The following is a 22,888-nucleotide window of genomic DNA, read 5'->3' on the forward strand; positions in this document are numbered from 1 at the left end:
TTTAATGTCTCTGCATTTGCTTTAATGAGTCATTTTTTGAAGACACTCTCAATAGCAAACCAAACCAGAAAATGAAAAAGAAACAAAAGAAATGATGCTCTCAATTCACTACCATTTCATTTCCATCTCAGAACACACAACACAAATAAAGGACATCTAACAAAGAGATCTGTCAGTATGGAAAGCGTACGCACAGGAAAAACAAGCATGGAAATGCACGGATAGGGAAAACGAATCAGAATTTTGGAATAGCAAGCGCGCCCTACATTGGGCGCCAAAATGTGTTCCAAAGGAGTCGGACAGATGTTTGCCACACCATACTTGGAGTTCCTCCTGCGGGGAATTATCTTCCTGATAGGACACTACTCCAGAACTTGATTAGCTGGATGTGGCCACACTACAGAGAGATAATCAGACACGGAGCTGAAAGTTGAAGAAGTGCGAAGATTTTTCTGTAATTTAAATAAGAGACTGGAGTACAGATTTTCCCAGGGGAGACAGACAGGCTGGGAAATGTGAGACACCACACAAAACGACACGACAGGACAGGTTGACGGACAGACAGCATTCTTATGTTCAAAATTGTCCGATTCAAGCAAACCGAGGTGACAGACAAAAGCCAGAAGAAATGACTGAGATGGGTCTGCTACACATTACAGATGGGCTTCCTACAGCGAGATAAGGCCTAAACGGGTTTTCGTGTGGGAAATTGGCTAAATCTGAGTGAAGGAACCCGTTGCTACCTGCACTAGTACCTTTACAATCGAATACGAGTTCTGTTTACCTGAAAATACTGCGAGAAGGTATATCAAGCAAATGTGTTGTTGTCTAGGTAAGCTCATATGATCTGAGTCTTGGCTGATCTTGGTCTTGAAATAAGACAGACTGACTGACTTAAATACGACTCAAACCTGCATATAATATGACAAAGTATAAATGCACATTCTGCGCCTAGACACGATCAAAATGGTACAAAAAACTCAAATGTGTTGTGGATCATCCAGAGCTGTCTTATTAAGCAGCAGCTTAATTCATTAACAGAAGCTAGGATGGAAAAAGATTGTAAACGTCAGCTCTCGTCATGCGATTTGAGGCGTAACCCAATAACCGTTCTATGAAAGCGCTCGACCGCTGCTGGATCGTAGACGTCTTCTTCTGTCGGCAAAGTTCACGAGCCATCCTAAAAGAAAGAGATCTGTAAATGCCGCGTCCGTTACAGCACTGACAGTCTTCGCAGGCCAAGCTGGTTGATTGACATTCATAGAAAAACAACAATCTGCCGCCGAGCGGAGGCAGAACCGTCCACAGCACAGATAAAGAAATAAAAAGAACTGCGTGAGCTCAAACAACGACACGGATTCAAGACTAGCCTATCTATCCAAGGCCTTAGGGATAGATAACAAATAAAATGAAGAAACAAAAGGGCTAGAAGCTTCACATATTGCACTGAGTCCCACAGTTTGGTATAGATCCAGATTTGTATGTCGTTTTTGAGATATTTACATACAGTACGAACTCCAGCGATGAATGAGAAATGGTCAGCAGTTCCAGCCAAAGACAAAAAAAATGTTCAAAAGATGTTCACCAATTAGTGCTCTGCCGGATAAAATCTCAAAAAAAAATACTCGGACATTCTTATCTCTAGCGCACAGGCCAGCTACCAAATCTGACTTTGGCTGGAACGTTCTCATCCTCGAGTCTTTTTTTCCCCATTTTGCTAAGAGTTTAGTTAGCGTTGATTGAGATACATTTAATCAGGATAAACAATCTCCAAAAGAGTCCTCTGCTCATCCAGCTGTGGTTCTCCGCTTTAGCACAGGTTCCAAGGGTCCACACGGAGAGCCCGGTTCTGGTGCAACATGGTTCTAGCACAGCTTGAGCTTGTAGGTGGAGATCTCCATTGGCTCCAGATGGATGGAGGAGTCGTTGGAGAGCGGGGGCTGGGAGTGCATCAGAGACAGAGACATGGGCTGCAGGAGCTGAAGATCTAGCCCACGGAACAGCCCAGAAACGGAGAGCTGAGAAGAAAGATCAGAGACTCAGATTCAGAAGGACTAAATATAGCCTTTATCAGACCTACATGCATCCACACGGTTTAGACCCGTTTAAATGAAGGGAACCATGACTACACAGCTCAAATGTGTCAAATACTCAAAGCAATATAAAGCTGACTGAATTGTATATACACTAGTGTGTGTGTGTGTGTGTGTGTGTGTGTGTGTGTGTGTGTATATATATATATATATATATATATATATATATATATATATATAAGTGTGTGTGAGACTATGGACCACAAAACCAATCTTAAGTGTAAATTTATCAAAATTGAGATGTATACTGTACATCATAAGCTTTCCATTGATGTATGGTTTATTGAGGACAATAAGGACAATATTTGGCCGAGATAAAACTATTTTTTTAAAATCTAGAACAAAAAAAACAAAACAAAAAAGGAAAAAAATAATCGCCTTTGAAGTAGTCCAATTGAAGTTCATAGCAATGCATATTACTAATCAAAAATTCAGCTTTGAGATATTTAGGGTAGGAAATTTACAAAATCTCTTCATGGAACATGATCTTTACCCAATATTCTAATGATTTCTGGCATAAAAGAAAAATCGATTATTTTGACAAAACAATGTTTTTGGCTATTGCTAAAAATATACCCCAGCAACTTAAGACTGGCTTTGTGGTCCAGGGTCACATACATGTGTGTGTGTGTGTGTGTGTACACATGTGCATGTGTATATGTAGGCTATCACAAAGTAGTCCTAGAAATAATTTATAAATGAATAAAAACAAAAATGTCCGTGTATGTTTATATACATACACACATACATAAACACAGACACACATATAAAGTATTTTTAGTAAAAGGATTTTTTCCTCCAACGACACTGACCTGGCCTTGTGTGGTGGAGCAGTTGAAACCAGGGTTCTGCGCCTCCAGACCACAGTCCAGGCCCAGTCGATGGAGGAGCAGAGCCGTGTAGGAAGAAGGAGAGTGAGCATCCTGCTGAAAAAACATAACACGATACCAAATAAATCCCCCTCCAAACATACCCACACAATTAAACCTCCAGACCAAAAGAAAGTGTGAAAGTTGTTTTCATTAGGAACCCTAAGCCCTCATCAGTCTCACAGCAGATGAGATCAATACTGACACATTTTCCTCCCAGAGCTCTCGTTTACCTGGCTTTGGATGCTCCTGAGGTTCAGCAGGTGGAAGTCACAGGGCAGGCTGCCAGCCAATGGAGCGAAGGTACGCATGGGGGGCACGCCGTGTTTCCTGGGCAACACGGGCAGTGCCAGCACCTCGTGGTTCAGGATGGTGGAGGTCATGTGACTGAGCAGTGACGGGAAGCTGACTGGTCTGCTGTCCACCGGCTGGAACACACAGACATGCATCAGGAAAACGACTTCATGCAAGTGCACTTACCTTCACGTGACATACTGTGACCGCTAAAAGAACCGTTTGGGTTCACCGCATGAGAAAAGCTCAATACAGTTACTATCTCTACACACTACTGATCTACAGCTCACAGGACAGGTGGAGATAGCGGACAGGAAACGACCTTTGGCCTCTTAATCCAGGTGGAAACCTGGCGCTTGTTGCTATGGTAACAAGCCGAACTAGTTGCTAAGGTGTCACTCTCCACCACTGCAATAATGTTACCTCTTCCTGGCCGTCTCCTAAAATACCAGCAATGATTTTGTTTATGATGTTGGTGACTCTGACATAGGAGCCAGCAGGCTGCATGCATGAGAGAAAGACAGACAGGAACAAAAAGAGTTGTGAAATGCATAAGAGGGGCATGATGAACTGGAATGAAAGGAAACAGAAGGGGCGCTTTGTTAAAGGATATTTATATATATACAGTATATACACATTATAAATTTTATAGAATTTATATTAAAAAATAAAATTACTACTTAATATTTTTTAGTTCATCTTTTATTATTAACATTTGTAATACGTAATATAGTGTCCTATAAGACACTATATTTAAAATCTTTCAGGCGACAGCATGATTCGAATAAAAAGATATATTATTCAAATCAATCTGAGCCAGTGTGCATAAAATCTCTGAAGCCCATTATCTATTATTACACACTTGCCAGCTTTTCGACTGCTAGACTCTGGATGATACTGTCCCTAGAGCCTTCTCAAAGCGGTCATGAGCAACAGTAGAGAGCCCCCTACAGGCCACTGAGTGAACTGAGCATTTCCATACCCCTCACACTGCTGAAGGATACTTATATTTCGGTATGCATAACAAGATCTCTCATGTGGAGGCGAAATTACAGGCTCCAATCAGATTAATCAACCGCTTTGATTCTCGCCAGTCAGGGTCCACCGTTTTTTAATCAGTCAGCCAGGAAATAAAATTGTATTTAAAAAAAATACACCAGGCTGCACTTGTAAGGAAAATCTGGTCGTGGTTTATCTCATCTAATGCTTTAAATATTTTCTCATTTAGTTTGAGGCAACCAGTAGCATGTAAATATGAAAAGTCCCACCCCCAAAATGATTATGTTGCTGTAATTTTTTTTTATCTTGATTAATTTAATGTAATCGACAGGTAGCAATTGCCTGGCTATAATGCAATCTGACATGTTAAGAAGGTAGTTCTTGATCAGAATAAGTGTGTACTAATCCAGTGTCTGAGTTAAGATTTTTTGATGGTTTAATGCATTTGTATCCTCGTCTAGAGAGGGACAAACCTTTCCGCTGTTGCTCCTCCTCTCCAGCAGAAGACGGAAGCGATTGGCTGTTCGTTTGTTGTCCTTCAGGCCCTGCCCTAGACCCCGGTTATCGTCTTGCATCAGTCTGCGGTCTAGGATCACCTCCAGCTGACCTGTAGAGGATGGAAAGAGCGCACGAGGGAAGGATGAAGAGGGAGAGGACGGTAATAACATACAGTGAGACAAAGCATTAGACACTCACTTCATCTTCATTATTGGATACACTGCCTCAGATCAATACAGAACCAGAGCACTGCACCCTACTGTTAGTGTTTTTCCTCCTCCCTACTGTCTGAGTCCCTGATTCATGTTTCATCCTACCAAGAAACTCACTGCTGTTGACCTAAAAAGCACCGGTACTTCGGTACCAAGTCGATACTAAATTGAAAAGCATTATGAGGAGAGTTTTTCCAATGGGATTGTCAGCTCAATTTGGTACCCAGGTGAAAAAAAAAAAGTTTGATTCCTACTATAGTAAAAGCTCAGCTCATGAATATTAATTAAGACATGCTTTTGTTGCCTAGTAATCTTCCTGGAGCATCTGTAACAGAATATTAATATGCAAATTATCCAATGCTGTTGAAGTTATGTAAATTATAATAAAGTGTGTTTATAAAAAATAAGAATAAAAGTATAGTGTTTAATTGCATTTTAGTTTTTGCAACATTTAAGTACAAATAAAAACTCATTTTTATACAAATTTAATTACATTTAATAATAATTAAAAAAAAAAAAAACTCTAAAACTGATAGATAACCGATATGGTATAATTGTGGTGTGCAAGAAGTTTCTCTGATTTAATGTAAATTTAGTAAAAAAAAAAAAAGTTAATATAAATCAATCATGTAACCAAATTAATATTAATAAAACAAATAAAAAGTTGGGCTAAATTTTTTTTAATGTAAATAAAAATTAAATTACAAGTAGTGTTTAATTGCATTTTAGGTTTTGCACCAAAATGTATTTAAAATAAACAAATACAATAAAACATTTAAAAATTAAAGAAAAAAACATTTCTAATACGAACCAATAACCAGTATGTTACAATTACACTGTAGAAGTTTCACTCATTTAAATGGCATTTTAGATAATAAAATTATACAAATACATTTACATTTATCAAATTAATATTAACCTTCATAAAAACTTAGGCTACACGCACTTATTCTAAAGTATATATAAATACAATCCAATTAAAGTGTTTTAAATTCCACTTTAGTTTTTACACCATAATTTGTATTTAAAAAAATCTAACTAAAAATTTATTTGTAAAAAATCAAATCAAATATCTTGTACTTGCTAAATAAAGATAGTAACAGTGTTTGTTTTGTTGCAGTATCAGTATGTGTGAGCTCTCCTCACCGCTGGCCAGGCTGCTGACCCCGAGCGCCTGGGCCGTGTGGAGCGTGAGCCGGTATTGGCTGTCCTGAATATATGCCATGGCGGGCATCGGGTAGAAATTAGCCTGCAGTGGAAGTTTCTGGAAGTACCGGCGAGGCTGGATCTGATGAGCAGGGAAAACATGAAGCATTAGCTTGATTATCTGGCTGGCGAGTAATCCGAGTCTAGGACAAACTATGGTGCACTTTTACTGCATGCTAATTGCTTAAATAAAACCAAGAACACCAGCTTGATGAACCGAGAATTTGTGGACATTTACACTTCACCTGGAAACCATTGAGGTCTGTGTAGAAAGTATCTCCGCTCTGAATGTCGGTAACCAGCCGCATGGCCAGCTCCTTGTTATTCTGATCTCTGATGTCCACCATGGTGGTGATGTCCAGAGAAAGACCATCGATTCCTGACCGACAGAGACAGAGAGTGAGATGATCAGACAGGGCAAGACGTCCTCAAACGATCGTGTTTGGATGGGAGACAGATGGATGCCCACCTGGAACATTATGAATGCGGACCGTCTGCTGGAAGTGTTGATAATGTGCCACAACCTCCGCGAAGAGAGGCCCTTCCACCACACGCACTACAGGAGCTTCTCTCTGCGAATAGGGCTGAGAGCGAGCAGAAAAGAAGGTGTTAGTTCACCCCTCATTGTTTGATAAATTGCTTTTCGCCGCAGTCAGGACTACCAGACTCTACCTTGGCATTTCCGTCCGGCAGGAAGAGATAGGCCCCGCTCTTATCCTTCGAGGGTCGAGTGCCGTATGTGAGGAACTGGATCTGTACCCTCACCTCCTGGGGATCGTCTTTACGTCGAATGCTCTGATGGAGAAAAGAGCACGCAAGAGAGAGAGAGAGAGAGAATCATTGTAGACTCATCTGCTGACTCTAAAAGAGGACACAACAGCATATGCACGACAGGGATACGTTTCATTTCCTGTGAACACTTGTCCAGATGACTGAACATAAAAATAGACTGCTGATGTCATAGCTTGGAAACTTCCTTTTTTATTACCATGAAATATTTACTCAGTCTTGTTGATTTTCAAGCATATTTTTCTTCAGATAAAGGCAATTTATTTTTAGGTTTGCACAGATATTCAAATTCTGGCCGATACCTACAAGCTGATTTGTTATTATAATGCACACTATGGCTGATTCTATAATATACAATACAAAAAAAGGATATTCATTGTGAGATTTCCTGAAGATTACTTTTATCCATGTTATTAAATTTAACTTTTTTTTAATTACTTAATACAGCTTTAGATGACAAAAAAGGTACTTTACATGTAAAATTTATAAATGCATGTTTAAATATCCAATATCAGCTAGCATATACAATATAGAATAATGCCAATAAATTAAAAAACACTGAAATATTGGCCAATAACTGATAATCAATAGATACTGTTTTGACAAAAAAAAAATAATAATAATTTTAAAATCTACAAGTGGATTTAGGGATCACAACACTAACGTAAAGTATACAAAAAATACTTTTATTTTTGCTAAAGATTACATTTAACAATGTTATTAAATTATTACTGCTTTAAAAATTTACTTTTAAGTGAGGCAAAGGTAATCAAAATGGGAAAAAATTGAAAAAAAGAGCATGCAAAAATTAATAGATGAGATTTATACATACGATACAAAATGATTTAAAAACTCTTAATAATGCAAGACAACCAATATATTACTCAACCCTAAATTTTCCATTCATATAAAAACAAGCGGGAATTCATTGACTGAATCATTTGCATATGCTGGTTCAATTGTTTCAGCAGTCGGCTTACTTAGGAATTATGCAAATCAGATAACGGTGTATGGGGTAAACAGAACAAAAAACAAGCAGGGGAATTCACTAAACTTCCTGAGGCATTTTACCCTCAAGCCCCGGTTCATTTCTCACTTCCTAACACAACAGCATCTTCAGCACTTCCCATCTCACCTCCAGCAGGCCTGTGGTTCCAGAGAAGCCCAGAGTGAGCGACTGGCTCTGGATGTAAAACGGTTGGGCGTCTACCGTCTGCGACCGCACGGGCAGAGGGTCCAAACCCCGTATGCTCTGACCCCGTCCCGGGATCCTGAGCAGCGTATCAGAGCACAGCGTCATGGGGGAGTCAGCAGAGTCATACAGGTGGAAGACGGCCAATCCCAGAGCGGGGAGGCGTGCCATGAAAGAAGCCTGATAGACCTCTCCACTCATCTCAACAGCAGACGCCCACTGCGCGCTGAGCTGAACCGGTAACGTCTGCCCGTCCTCAGTGAGAACCCGAACTCTTAGAGAATTCACCAGTATGGTGACCACACACAGACGCTCCTGCTCGACGGGGTTAAACAGCACCAGATACCTGAGGAAGAGGAAGATCGTATCTGCACACTGAAAAACTGACAGCATTTGCAGCATTCCAGATCAGATAGCGCATCTCACCTGGGAGTAGATTCCAGCTCGATAAGCGTGCGCTGCGGGAGAGAGTCTTGTGTGGCGCGTCTGTCGTCCTACAGTCACATGCACAGAGGTCAAAGGTCAGACTCTTACCCCTCATGTTGTGTTCTGGTCATTTTAACCCAGAGAGGATTTTATTTTTCCAGACAAGAGCTTGTTAATGTTATTCCTTTGGACTAAAACTGATTTGCTCACACTGGGTTTCCTAACTTTTTACAACCTTGTTTCTGGTCAATAGGCCTAAAAACAGCTTGTAAATTTCTTATGCTATGGTATTTGATATTAGAGAAAATATTGCCCAAATGATTGAGAAATCAAATGATTGACAAATCAAATCAATGCCTACTATTACTCAGTTCCAAAAAAAAAAAAAAAAAGGTGCTATTTAGATCGAATCAAAGAGTTGCCTATAATATCGCACACTGAGAGATTCACAAGCTATTTTTAAGAGGCCGGTCTTTTTTGGGAGACACCAAATTTGGATTGGGATTTTAAGCGCAGGACAAGAGTTAAACGTGCTGATTTGAGAAAAAGCAAGGCTGTTCCTCACCGTCTCTAAGAAAGGCTCCGTCTGGTAGAAGCGATAAATGTCTTTATTCTTTATTACCAGGAAGTGTGCAGCATTAATGATCACTCGTTTCAGACCGACCAGAGAGTGTAGTAGCCTGGGGGGAGGAGAAACCAATCAAGAACCGCTTGCAAATCCTAAGCCATCAAACTCTAAAAATGCTGAAAATGGACAATTAAAGATGAGATTTCAGTAATAACACCCTGAGAGACTTCCTTTGATCTCTAAACATCTTCTAATCAGTTGATGCGGATGAAATCTGCACGCTTTTATTCAGAAACCTGTTTCCGTAGTCGATGACGACAGCCTCTTTGGCGGTGCCCGTGATGGCATCGTGGTGCTGGAACAGCCCAATGTTGCGCCTGGCATCGGTGAGGAGCGAGTAATCTGAAACAGGATAACGTCCTTCCAATCCTGCACGCCGTGCGTGAGCCACCGCCAGGCTGTAGAGAATTTCTGCCCCTCTACAAACACAAAACCAAACTGTCTTAGAGTTCATGAAACAGCGAGACTTGGAAAAACGGAGAAACCACTGATAATAGAATTAACGAGTAAGTAATGACAGTAATTAGGCAATGCCTCGTGCTTAATTCAGGAGAAAGACTTGTCCCCTACGTGGAGAATAACTTTTTTTTTTATTATTCCCCAGTAATGCAGCAGAGAAGAGGCCTTTATCCGAAGCATAATTGAATCTCTGGCAAATAAAACGCAGACGCTTTCCAAAGTTGCTAAAATAATGGACTAAATCTCTCGACGTTTGTCGGTGCAAAATTTAAATGTGCTGCACACTAAAAATGAAAAGGCCTCCACAAACCCTTGTTAGCACATTTCTGGCTGAAAGCTACTTTTTGAATTGTTAAGTGTTAAATAACAGCTTGGTGTAAAAATACTCCTCAATCTCAGCTTAATTTGCAGAGACAATTATAAAATGAACCATTTATATAAAAGTGCACTTGATACACTGATTACAATTAAAATTACATTGTAATAAAATGCTGGCCAATAATACTATAAAATTATAAATGATATAAAAAAAATAAAGATAAATGGTTGATATTAAAATTCTATAATATTTTTAATATAACTAAATTTTGTATTTTATAAAAATTCAATAATAAATAAAAAAAAAATTACAATTAAATTAAACCAAAAATGTAAACTAAAATCTTTTTAAATGTTAAGTGCATTTAGACATCACAGCATTATAATGTACAGTATGACAAATGAATATTAATAATGATTTATGCTGAAGACAGAAATGTAATTTACATGTAAAAATAGATAAATGAACATTAACAATTAAATATCAGCCAATATCAAAAACTATCAGCTACTTAGAATTCCATCCTCAGCTAGGCGAATTCTTTTCATATCTTAACAGAGATGAGATATTCGACACATGTTGCATGTTCCACTGACTAACCGTAGGTGAGATTCTAACACACGGTCCAGGTTTTTGTAGAAGGGACGTGAGGTGTAGTATCCGCTCCAGTAATGGTCCTCTCTATCTGCATAAGCGAAGAAGTCTCCGCTCAGCACAGGGTAATCGGGAGGTCTCATCCCCGGAGGGACTCCTTTAGCCTTGTACACCGCATTAAAGTAATCTGTCAGCGTGGCAAACTGGGCCTGAGAACAGAGATTTACTTTCAGGGCAATTCCAATTCATTTCATCTGCACTCATCGGAGTTCAATTATTCATTCAAATTATTCCTAGTTGAACATCAAAAGCGGAGTTTGTTAAAAATTGCAGAAACCGATCTAGACCTATTTAAACCTCTTCCTGACAAACTTGCAGAGGATTATCTGAGTCTTAGCCTCTAATATGTGTATCAGAAAACATACCTTTACGTGCATTTCCGGGCGGGAGTTCATGTAATCAAACAGTTTCTGGTAGTTGAAGTACTGCTGGTCCCACTCTAATGCTTTGTCGTAGCGGAAGTCGTCCCCGAGAGGAACCAGCAACACTTTGCTACGAAACAGCTTGGATTTTTTACGGTATTGATCGAGCAGAACGCCAGCTCTGAAACAGGAAATGTCAAATATGAAGCAGGAATTGGGTTTTATCAAGGCTAGCAATCGTTTAAAAAGCGTTTAAGCGTTGAATAGACAAAAAGTGGTGTATATTCACACTCCCAAAGTTTGGGTCAGGGAGATGAATGTTTTTATTGAGCAAGGACATATTAAATTGATCGAAACACAGTAAAGGCATTTATAATGTTTAAAAAAATGCTGTTGTCTATTCATTCCAATGGGAAGAATTATTCTTAAAGAAATGACTCATGAAGCTAAAAGTAAACCCTCTGCCTCTTCCAGTAAACTTGAAAGATCTCTGGAGTGTAATGTAATAGCTAGAAGCTTGTTAATATCCTGGTTTTCTTCCGCGGAGCGAGAGAGCACTGGATTTGGGCTTGAGCCCAGTTCAAGAGCCACCCGTATAAATACAGCTGGTGCCAGCTGGGTGATGGACAAATGAGTTCTGTTGGCGAACACAGGAAATTAACCTACATTAAACTCCCCTGAATCAAATGTATTCCCTGGTTCCATATAAATCAGCCCTAGAGCTTCACCTCTCGGCCACGTTGGCATCTGTGATGGCTCGGGGCGGCACCTTCCACGGACAGTTGACTCGACTGCCCGGCAGCCTCTTGAAATCAAACTGGCAGCAGATCTTGGGGTCTGGGCCACATGTGTGAGGCACGTCGTAGCTGTAAAATGGCATCATGTGGCAGAACATGTCTGTGCCCGATTCAATATCTGAAAATGAAGAAATGAAATACATCAGCTCTGATGTGTAGGTCTCTGAGCCACTGAGATGGGTTGCCAAGACTCCTTGGAAAACCTTTCAAAACCTTCATTAGACATGTGAAGCCTTTCTAACATTTAATTAATGATGTGACCCTGAACCACAAAACATTGGGAGATATTTCAGTAATAATGCTTTATTAAGTATTAAAAATGTTTTTGTGGTCATTTACCCCAGGCCTGCCTCCACATGAATTCAAGGCTCCGTGTGGCTGCGAAGTGCTTCTTGATGGAGTAATGCACCCTCTGGATCAGCATGCTGCTTATGTTCGCCCGTTTCAGTAGGTAAGGCATCGTGGCGCTGTGCCCGAACGGATCAACGGCCCAGCCAGAGCGAGGAATCACACCTGCAGTAACACACGCATTAAATATCCCAAACCAATCTGAACGAGCCACTCTGAAGATCAAACCCGGTCTTACCCAGATTTTTCTCTAGCCACTGATGGCCTTCAATGAGCTGATCGATCATGGCGAAATAGTGAGCGTTGGCTTCGTCTGTCATGACCCAGCCTCCCGTCACCATCTCAAGCTGTCCACCGAGTATCAGCCTGAAAGAACACAGATTTAGAGAGGATCCTGAACATTTAAAGCTCTGATCACAAGACGAGGTGAAGAAATCCACAACATTAGATCTGAGTATATAAGGAGCATCTAGACTGATTAACCTTCAGTGGATTACGGAGTTAAGAAGATGAACTGATCAAGAGTGAGCAACAAAACACAGAAGACAGAATGAGGGCACTGAACAAAAACCCAGTTTTCATTCATAACCTAACATTTTCCAAGCGAACAAGTTTACCATTGTAATAAGATATCAAATTTAATTTATTCCTGTGATGCAAAGCTGAATTTTCAGCAGTCTTCCTTCAGAAATCAATAGACAAAACTAAGAAAAAAAGAGGGTAAAGTTTGAAAACCTTCTTCAAAATGCAACTTTAACCTCAAATTTGAACATAAAATGTTACTCACTTGCGCATTGCCTCTTGTTTATGTACATCTGCGCTTTCCCACCATTTGACGAAGAACGATATTTCCGACCAAATGAATTTCCGGCGAGGATCTTCGGCCAGTTTGACCACCATGTTGTTGAAGATATGCTGGGTTTGGTCACTGTAGTACTTGTCAAATGTTTTGATCCATCCTGTCACAAATGAAGTGTGGTACAAAGTCCCAGTTAAAACCATCCAAGGACAGCAAACAGATCAGATCTAGTTCTGACACCACAGAATATGTGCTAAAGACAATTCTTTTGATAAAACACTGAAAACTTTAGAAAAACTGAACAACAACCGGTTCAAAATAACACAATCTGTTCGTTATTCAGAGGCACTGCTGGAACAGATCTGTGCTGACCCTTAGAACGGCAGACTGATTGAAACATACAGGGAGCATGTTCAGTATTACACAATCTGCATTAAATACGCAGCACCACAAAGACCCGTGTCACGGGTACTGACCCCAATAAAACAACAGGGAGTCGGGTCACTGACTTTAAAGTATTAGATTCTCTGTTTTTTTCATAACACTGCAAAAAAAGCCAACTGCAGGGCTTCACGAGCAGATTTGGAAACGTATCGGTCCTGTGGGTGATGCTGAAACTCATTGTGTTTCTCTTAAGGTGCTTCGTAAATTGTGCCAATGCTGCAGAATGCAAGCCCAGGGACTGACCCACTTTACCTGCACGACTCTTTCAGATACGCACTGCTGCATCAACAACTAAAACAAAATGAAAAATGTTACATCCGCTTAAGGGCGCAGGGTGAAAACTTTCTAGTAGATAATGTAACTTTACAACATTTTTACATTGTTAAAGAAAAGCATGCAAGCTACGCTTCCCAAAAGATAACAGTAGCCAATACCCCAATTACCATTTTAACAGGGTTTTGTCTTTAACAAAATATGATCCAAATTAAGATACATGCACTGTTCAGAAAGAGTTTTTTTTTTAAGATTTTTTTTTGTTGCAAAGACATTAAATTGATCAACAAAGATATTTATCTCATTTAAAATATAAAAATCAAATGAGATTTCTACATTTTATTTAGTGATTTATTATAAATATCTAAATATTGAGTTACCCCATTTACAATGACATTTTCCGCCTTAATTTCCTTTGATGTTGATAATATCAGTCCCTACTGGAGCTTTACTGAAGGGAATATGCTCTTGTGAGGAAGCGTCCAAGCAGACTTCTGGATTATAACCAGCGTTATTATTATTATTATTATTATTATTATTATTAACCCACATCTGCCTCAGCTGTTGGTGAACATCAAAAAAAAAAAAAAGTCTCTGAAAGTGAAGTCAAAAGATCACCAACAGGAAGTGATTATGAGCTAATTCTGATTAGCAGCCGAGGGAGTATTGCTACATAAACGTCCATAAATCTCACGCGCTTATGAGGACACGTGATAGTTTTATATGAGAAACAGACTGAAATTGTATTTGTTTACTCAATGAGGATCATCTCCAGTGGGCTGTTAACCAGAGATCTATAATATTATTAGTGTATCAGTGAATATTTTATGATGCTTTTACGGTGGTTTTGTCAGTTCCAGTAACATGACTAATTGAAAACACAAGTTACACTCGAGGCATGATGCAGCACAACTACTCGTTTATGTGTTTATGACTGGCTAGAAGTGAATCATTTCCAACCCTGAACAACTCCAGGCCAGGGCTTCACGCTGAAGCACCGAACGTGTTCGAGTGAATCAAGTTTCAATCCCTACCTGGATCGTTGTGCGAATGAGGGACCACAAACACTTGCAGGGGCTCGTCGTCCCACTCGTTGGGCTCGTAGGTGATCTCAAAACCTTGCTTCCACACACCTCCGTCCACGTTATCAAAGCTCAGCAAGGAGTACACATCCAGCATCTGTGACCAAACAAATCAATTCAGAGATTGTCACAAATCTTATTGCATGGATTCACCCGGATACGTCTGGATCCGCTTCACAATTCCCAAACATCTTTATGAAAGCCTCCACTAGGAGACACAGAAATGTGAAAAAGATGTTACATTTAGCGATTTTCCAAAAAACTAGACATGTTGTGGACAGGTCTCATGGCAATCTGATGTAACTGACAGATGACACGGGGCCTGTATTTAGTGTAGGTGTGACAGCCTGAAGCATAACCACAGCCAATGGAGACTTCTAGATTAAGAACTCAACATATCTGAGGATTTTTAAAAAATTATACTAAAGCTGCACCAAGTAACTTTTTCAAGAGTTTAATAATACTATAGTATACTATACTACAGATACTATTAAAAATAGTATTGACTCAAGAGGTAGTGCTCTTAAATGGTTAAATCTGTACAATTGAATATTGTTATGTTTTTAAAAGTGAGTGCTGATCTAAGATAGGCAGAAACAATTAAAAAACCAATATCAGCAGATAAAATCCAAAATGGGCAATACTAATAAAAAAAAACTACATTAAAATAAGATTAAAATTAAATAAATAAAAAATGCTGATAAATAGTGCATTACTGCGAGAAAATTAAGTGAGTGCTGGGTGGGCAAATCTAATCTGAATCTAAATCTAATCTAAAACAGGAAGAAACAATGAATATCATCTGATATTAGTTGCCAATACTGACTGAAAATTAAATAAAAATCTAAAACAGGCAGAAACAATTAAATATACAACTGATAAATATCCAAAATGGCCAATACAGATTTAGATTTTAGACACGCAGACTTTTGGATAAACAATATTTATGGCATGCACTATCAATGGATTCTGACCACTGTACAATTTAACCATTTACTCCTGTAGCCATATTGAGATTCTCATATTCCTGGAATGTAACCACAGAGGGCCTTAAAAATGAAGATGCCCAAAGGAAAGTTTGTTAAGACCCAAAATCTAATAGGGCATTAAGATACATTTAATACTTCTTAAGTTTCAGGCATGCAAACTTTGGAGAAAAGCTCTAAAAATACCTTTTCTCATTTTTGAATGGTCACCATTGGCATATAATGCGACAAAGACTGCTAAAGTCAGATTTTACTAATAGACCTACCAATCTCAGTTTAAAAATAATATAATAATGAAGTTATTTTTACTCTTCTATAATATGGCTCTGAATCTCAGGTGAAAATTGTCATTTTGACCACTCTCTACAAAATAGCGGATTACTCCGTAAATACACGTCTGTTAAATTTAATATTTTTACTTTCATCACTATACAGGTTTATCTTTCTTCAGTAAATTACTGACAAAATCAAACATTTGAGCCGGGGACCTCTGTTTGAGTTGACACCGAGTGACCCACTAGTCATTACAGGAGTAACAGCAAAAGTAACTGTACAAGTTGTAGACTCAAAACTGTGCGATTATTGATTGAATTCTTGGCAAGTATAGCTATAATCACAACAAGCGAATCCCAAAGCCACATTGCAGTCATCATCCAGATAACAATGCATTAAACTCTAGTCATTCTACACACTTCAGGCCACTGAGACGCGGTTCTGATTCTCACCTGCAGGTCAGTTTGGCTCCTACGGCCCAGTGCGAACTGGCAATCCAGCGGCTTGACGGAGAGAAAGGTGGGCCTGCCATCAAAGGGCAGCACCCAGGAGCCATTGGCGCTACGGAAGGGGAGATGCCCGCTGGGAGAGATGGCCCCCGTGTCGGTGAGCTCCAGCACAGAGTCTTTGATATGGCTGATGATCTGATGGTTCTCCTCCAGGAGCTGCTCCAGCTGCTCGATGCGGTTCTGCAATACCGAAATCTGGCTCTGTAAAAAAAGGAGGGGGATGGAGGTGTAATCTATCTACCACCACAATCTACAGCATCACATGACTAACCCGAGCGCTCTAGAGGGGACGACACACAAGACTGGCATGGCTGGTCTGTAACATGTCTGCAATATCACTAAGAAACTGGATTTTTACCTTTTTAAGTAGCGATTTCAAATGGTGATGTACCAATATCAATATGGTTGTTTTATTATCAGGTTATGGACAAAAACGATTTGTGACCCTGGAGTCTTAAAACCAGTCTTAAGGTGCAGGGGGAAATTTTTAACAATAGCCAAAAATACATTGTATGGGTTTAAATTATTGATTTCTTTTTTATGCCAAAAATCATTAGGATATTAAGTAAAGATCATGTTCCATGAAGATATTTAGCAAATCTTCTACCGTGAATATCAAAACTTAATTTTTTATAAGTCATATGCATTGCTAAGAATTAATTTGGACAAATTTAAAGGCGATTTTCTCAGTATTTCGATTTTTTTTTTTCACCCTCAGATTCCTGATTTTGAAATAGTTGTATCTCAACCAAATATTGTCAGATCCTAATAAACCATGCATCAATGGAAAGCTTATCACAATTTCGGAAAATTAACAGATAAAACTGGTTTCAGGGTCCAAGGTCACATGTAGGTCATATTTGTCTAAATAGATAATGTATGCAATTAAGTTAGGCTGCTTAAATTCACTTCCAAAAATATATTTTGTATACGATTTTTTTTTTTTTTTACAAAATAGTATTAATAGCATCATCCATTTATCAGTTTTGGTCATAACATGACAAACAATTATTGGAAAGAAATTGTATTTCTTCCTTAAAACACACACACACATATATAAAATGTAAGATGTTCTAGAGATTTTCAAGAGAGATGATATTCTGGTCTTTAGATACTTTCTTCAATGTAAATTCACAGGAGTTTGTTCCTGCCATTTTATCACCCCCAGGCAGATCACAAGTCCGATGGCGTAGAAAAGTAATAACTCACCTCTCCCAAACATGCTGAATGACTTGAGGTATCATTCAGATCCGTAGTACAAAGGGTGAGGGATGAGTTACATGTAAAAATTTAATACTTAGGAGTTTCTTCAAATCCCTTGCCTTAGCAAGTATTACTAACATCAAGTGTCTCAGAAGCTGTAAGTGTTTGTTGGTGCAAAGCTCCCTAACAATCAAACTGAAAAATGATTTAGTACATGCTTTGAACACGCAATATCTGAATTTCCATAACATGCATTATTTTTCTTTAGGCTTATGCTATGAAGCACATAAAACGTGCACATCAACTACGTGTCATCCTGTACGTAATTTCCAGAAGAACACCAGCACATTTCTCACATAATTAGGTTTTTCATTTTAAAAAAGCCTTTGGTTTGGTGGCAGAAAAAAAGCCAGCACTCAGAGAGTTATTCACTAGCTAATTTAGTAGTTAATTAGCTCGAGTCAGAGCTAGAAACGAACTGGTCACACCGCTAGCTTTTTACACTGAAACCCCCCCCCTCCACCAACACCGAAGACTTTGATAAATGAAGCCATTCAAACAGACCCACACAGCAAAAAATGTAATCCAGGACAAAGGGAATTCATAAAGAGATCACCGCCAACTTACCCTAGGAAAGTTCCCGGCGCTCTGTCTCCTGGCGGGATCGTGCTGGACGCGGTCCAACATCAGGTAGAGAGAGAAGACGGCCACACAGAAGATGGCCCCGCCGCAAACGGTCACCTGCTTCTTCAGTTTCATCCTCCTCTTCTTATCTGACGGATGCTAATGTCGAGGTCAAGAAGAGCGGAGACAAAAGAAGAGAGTGTTAACCTGCACAAATGAGTTCTGATGAAGGTGTGTCCCAGAAGTGCAGAATTGCTGGAAGAGACTCAGCATTAAGGATTTGCCAGCAATGTTTAAAGTCCACCTCTGCTCTCCATCAGAGCTCCAAATTGTAAATCGGCAGATCGTGGGATAGGGGAGAGGCAGGGTATACACAGGGGACGCCTCGATCAGCGGGAACCACGCAGCAGTCTGTCATCTGCGCCCAAACCACGGCCAATTCCAGCCTCCTTTAAAGTGCCCCTTGTCCTCAACCATTCAAACCGAAGAAAGGAGGGGGGAAAGAACAACACGGGTTCTGAACAGCAGGAGCCCAGACAGGGAATCTAATGACCCTCTGGGAAAGCCGGTCTATGTGTGTGTCATTACGGCGAGGACATGTCCTCAACACTTTATCAAACTGCTTCCAACAGGGATGGATCTAATACAGAAGAAGCATCTCTAGTTTTTTAGCAAGCGTTCATTACTAGGCAATGCACACTCAGATATACCGCTTTCTGCAGCTTGCCATACAGAAATAACAAAACAAAATCCAAATAAACATGTGGCCACTAGGGCTGCACGATTAATCGTATGTGATTGACATGCGTGTCTCGTCAGTAAAGCCGGTTCTGTGATTAGTACTAAATATCCATCACCTGCTTTCAAATGGAGCAACACTTAATAGACAGAGTCGTAGTTCGCTGACAAGCTACACAAAACCGCGTCATAATCGCATGCGATTATGAACGCGATATATCGTAGCTTGTCCGCTAACTACGGCTCTGTCTATTAAGTGCCACTCCATTTGAAAGCAGGTGATGGATATTTAGTACTAATCACAGAACCGGCTTTACTAACGAGACATGCGTGATAATCGCATGCGATTAATCGTGCAGCCCACTCATGAAACACATCAAATGATGTACAGCGCCAAATTGCATTAAATAAAATAGCATTATAACGTTATATTAGGGTGAATCAAAACCCCAAAACTGAACCAAGCTAAAAAATATATTAACAATATTACTGCATTTTTAAATAAATAATTATTTATAGTACAATATAAACAATCAAATCTTTATTATATACAGTTTTTAGTTTTGTTTAAATAATGTTGTTATTGACTGAAAACTACTATCAAAAAAATTTTTTATTCATTGAAATAAAACTTAAATTAAATATATTTGATGAAGAACATAAACTTTTTAAGATAAAGTTTACATTTTTAAGAAACTAAAATAAATTAAATGAAAAAAATTTAAATCACAAAAGCTCATAACGAAATGACTAAATTTAAAACAAAGTTTAAAAACAAAAGCAAATTAAAATATTAATAAATACTATTGCTAGTACGTAATATTAAAATAACAATGTTTAAACAGTTTTTTTTTTTAATTCTAATTGTGCCGTTTCAAATTTTTTTTACTTAAAAATGTGCAATTCTTAATTGTTATTAGGGTGGCCATTCGTGCCATTTTCGCAGGACACTTCCTGGCCAGGATTTCTATATTGCCTAAAATATCCATGTTTTGGCTTTGTTTGCACTGCACAGACCAATGGCTTCTTGTGCTTTTGAATAGCTCTCACATTACTTTGATGTCATACACCGATCAGTCAGCTCATTGCTGCTTTCCAGTCCAACACTAAAATGTACACGTATTTGCATCGCTTTGACTGTTCTCTGTCAATCCCACTTTCTCACGCACCACGATTGGTCGATTTACGTACAAAGTCTGCAGGTTATTGGTCAAATGATCATTAACGTCATTAAGTATGTTAACAGGAAACCAAAGCCAAAACCTGGATATTTTAGGCAATATAGAAATCCTGGCCAGGACGTGTCCTGCGAAAATGGCACGAATGGCCACCCTAATTGTTATTAAGTTAAGTCTTTGCTATATCATGAGTCGCATTAACAAAACCCGACTGTCTTTAAAACAAAGTGTTGCCCACACGTGTGTGTTTCCTCACTTACAGAGTCGAGTGTAGTCCTTCACAGAGCAGTGCTCACTCCTGTCTGAGTCGGCTGAGGAGCCATCGCAATGAATGCAGGTTTCCACTGAGCAGAGGAAGGACCAGAGCAGAATGAGAACGACCTGGCTCTTTCTGAAGCTTGGCTGATGGGTCTTCTCAGACACTGATGATGCTGATCTGCTTGTGCACTATGCTTTTAATATCATAACGTATCCAGCAAAGTCTCTAGTCTCAAAGTCTAGTCTCTGCAGTCAAGAACGACTGACCTTGATTCTGAATGATTATGGATTCAGGAGTCCTACAACAGGAGAAAGTCTGCCAAATCTGACAATGGAAAGTGGCGTCTCGCAGACAAGATCCAAAACCGAGTGGAACCCAGAGCAGGGTTGGCCTGGATTTGCCAGTAATAACAAGCAGGTGTTCTTCTTCCCTTGTCCCACAAATCTAATATGAAGTTAATCCCGTCAGCTTCCAGTCAGGCAGTGTCTTAGCGCTCTCCAGAAGGATCTGGGATTAGGCCTTTCCTCCAGCACTGGTAAACAGCTCAACCAATCACACGTCCGAAATGGAGAGCTTCCAGGAACGGCTACATAGAACTGAGAAGGCTACAAAAGGGAATTTTAATGGAAGAGCTCTTGATGGAAGTCAAAACCAAACCTAGTTTTTAGAAAACGAATGAATAGGGCTAATCTGAAGGTCTTTCTTCCATGTTTCCTCTTTCTGAAGCCTCAGAAACGGAAAGCCAAGCCCCTGTGAAAACAAACAATCCCAGTGAACCGGTGCAGTTTAATGCTTTTCCCTCAGACTACACGAGGAACACAACAAACACAAGCATCTACTGAAGCATGAATCAAGACAATGGCAGCCAATACATAAATAGACTAAAAACACACATTACTGCCAATGCAAAAACAAGGTAGGGAAATTTTGTCGATTTAGGGGTGGGCCGATACGGGCAAAGATATAATATCTCGATTTTAATCACGATTTTTTATAAACTGATTCTTCATTAAAACAACTGTATTAAAGTTCTTCATTCAAGACCAGTGAGTAACTAAAGGGATAGTTATCCCGAAGAAAAAAAGTTATTTTGAAGAATGTGTATATATATTCGTAATTATATATATATATATATATATAATTATATTATATTATATTATATATACATATATTTTTCTTGTGTGTGTATTTATATATACACATTTAAATATACACAGTACACACACATATATTATGTAAACAAACTTTAATTTTGGATGCGATTAATCACGATTAATCAATTTGACAGCACTGATGTTTTGAATGAATATTCATTAGATTAAATCTCAGTAATCATCTCAGTTGCACAGCTCATTTGCCTTTAAATTGGTCATCCAACACCATCGGCATTGACATCATCAGACATTGAAAATCCCACTCCGGTCAAACACAAATTGTGAAAACTGGATTTAAACAACAGCCAAAAGACTGTACATTTATGATATCCGCTTTTGCCCATAATTTAAGCACAAAATACATCAATAATAAATAAATATATATTTTAATACATTTTAAAAAGTATATTGCATTCTGAGACTGAATCACAAGCAATGACTGTTTGAAAAATAAAGAGATGTTTAAATATAACGTTACAGATTTATTACAATATGCAAAAACACCTACAAGTAAAGAAAAGTGATCAGTATGTAAACAAGACCTCGCCATGACTGCAGCACAACTGTTTACCTTGTTTCTAGATATATGACTGAAATAATGGCCTATTCTTGTGTGATATGGTTATCAGCACTGATATCAGAGCCTTTAAGTACATAGTTCATCAATAACCCCGCTTGTTGCCGTAGACAAACCCACTGATATCCACTGAAAGCCTACATCTGTACACATGGAGGCAAGTTACTCGTTTAACGCGTTAGATCCGATATATTCCCCTCTAACTGACATTCCGGCTCAAGATCAGACATATATAAGAGTTTTATCAGCTAGATCCGCGGGTTAGATCGCGTACTATGCGAGTGGAGCATGTAAATACATTGGCTCTGGTCTATTCTTCAATACAAGCGCGCGATCAAGCTACAGAAAACACCTCTCTTGCGTTATTCTGCACTTCTAGCGTTTTTTGTAATAGCTGACCTGTTAGTGGCATGGCTTTTAAACGAGAAAGCAGTTACGGGACATGAAATATTTACCCGTTATTTCCTCCTGAAAGACGTCTGTGATCCCATGCGAGAGCTTGAGAACGGAACAGAGCATTGTGGGAAGTGAAGTTTTCTGCGGGCTGAGGCGCACTGGCTTCTGATTGGTTAGATTAACTGTGGTGATTAGTATGTTAAACGGGGTGCCAAATTTTAGTGCATACGTCTCAGTGTGCTTGGAAA

The 22,888-nt window shown here is 39.1% G+C and overlaps 1 protein-coding gene across 3 annotated transcripts; it reads right to left on the reverse strand.

Annotated features, from left to right (window-relative positions):
• Window positions 1-22,782, reverse strand: LOC113066713 (alpha-mannosidase 2x-like). Of its 3 annotated transcripts, none has more exons than XM_026238690.1 (24): window positions 22,700-22,782; window positions 20,780-21,263; window positions 20,515-20,743; window positions 18,342-18,497; window positions 16,455-16,712; window positions 14,696-14,840; window positions 12,933-13,104; window positions 12,384-12,511; window positions 12,137-12,310; window positions 11,729-11,915; window positions 11,004-11,181; window positions 10,585-10,787; window positions 9,443-9,625; window positions 9,144-9,258; window positions 8,579-8,646; window positions 8,096-8,498; window positions 6,844-6,966; window positions 6,641-6,755; window positions 6,417-6,550; window positions 6,112-6,253; window positions 4,729-4,862; window positions 3,196-3,390; window positions 2,906-3,016; window positions 1-2,018 (listed from the first exon to the last, which is right to left on the reverse strand). In XM_026238690.1, exons 4-24 carry the CDS (start codon window positions 18,471-18,473, stop codon window positions 1,866-1,868), a joined length of 3,453 nt encoding a protein of 1,150 aa, XP_026094475.1. In that variant the 5' UTR covers window positions 18,474-18,497; window positions 20,515-20,743; window positions 20,780-21,263; window positions 22,700-22,782; the 3' UTR covers window positions 1-1,865. The 3 variants fall into 3 exon arrangements, with proteins under 3 accessions (XP_026094475.1, XP_026094473.1, XP_026094476.1); XM_026238688.1 differs by having other exon boundaries at window positions 2,906-3,019; XM_026238691.1 differs by lacking the exons at window positions 1-2,018; window positions 2,906-3,016; window positions 3,196-3,390; window positions 4,729-4,862 and adding an exon at window positions 4,953-5,290.
• Window positions 22,783-22,888: the final 106 nt, after the last annotated feature.

Source organism: Carassius auratus, chromosome 50, assembly GCF_003368295.1.
Source record: "Carassius auratus strain Wakin chromosome 50, ASM336829v1, whole genome shotgun sequence".
In the NCBI taxonomy this organism is placed as follows: Eukaryota; Metazoa; Chordata; class Actinopteri; order Cypriniformes; family Cyprinidae; genus Carassius; species Carassius auratus.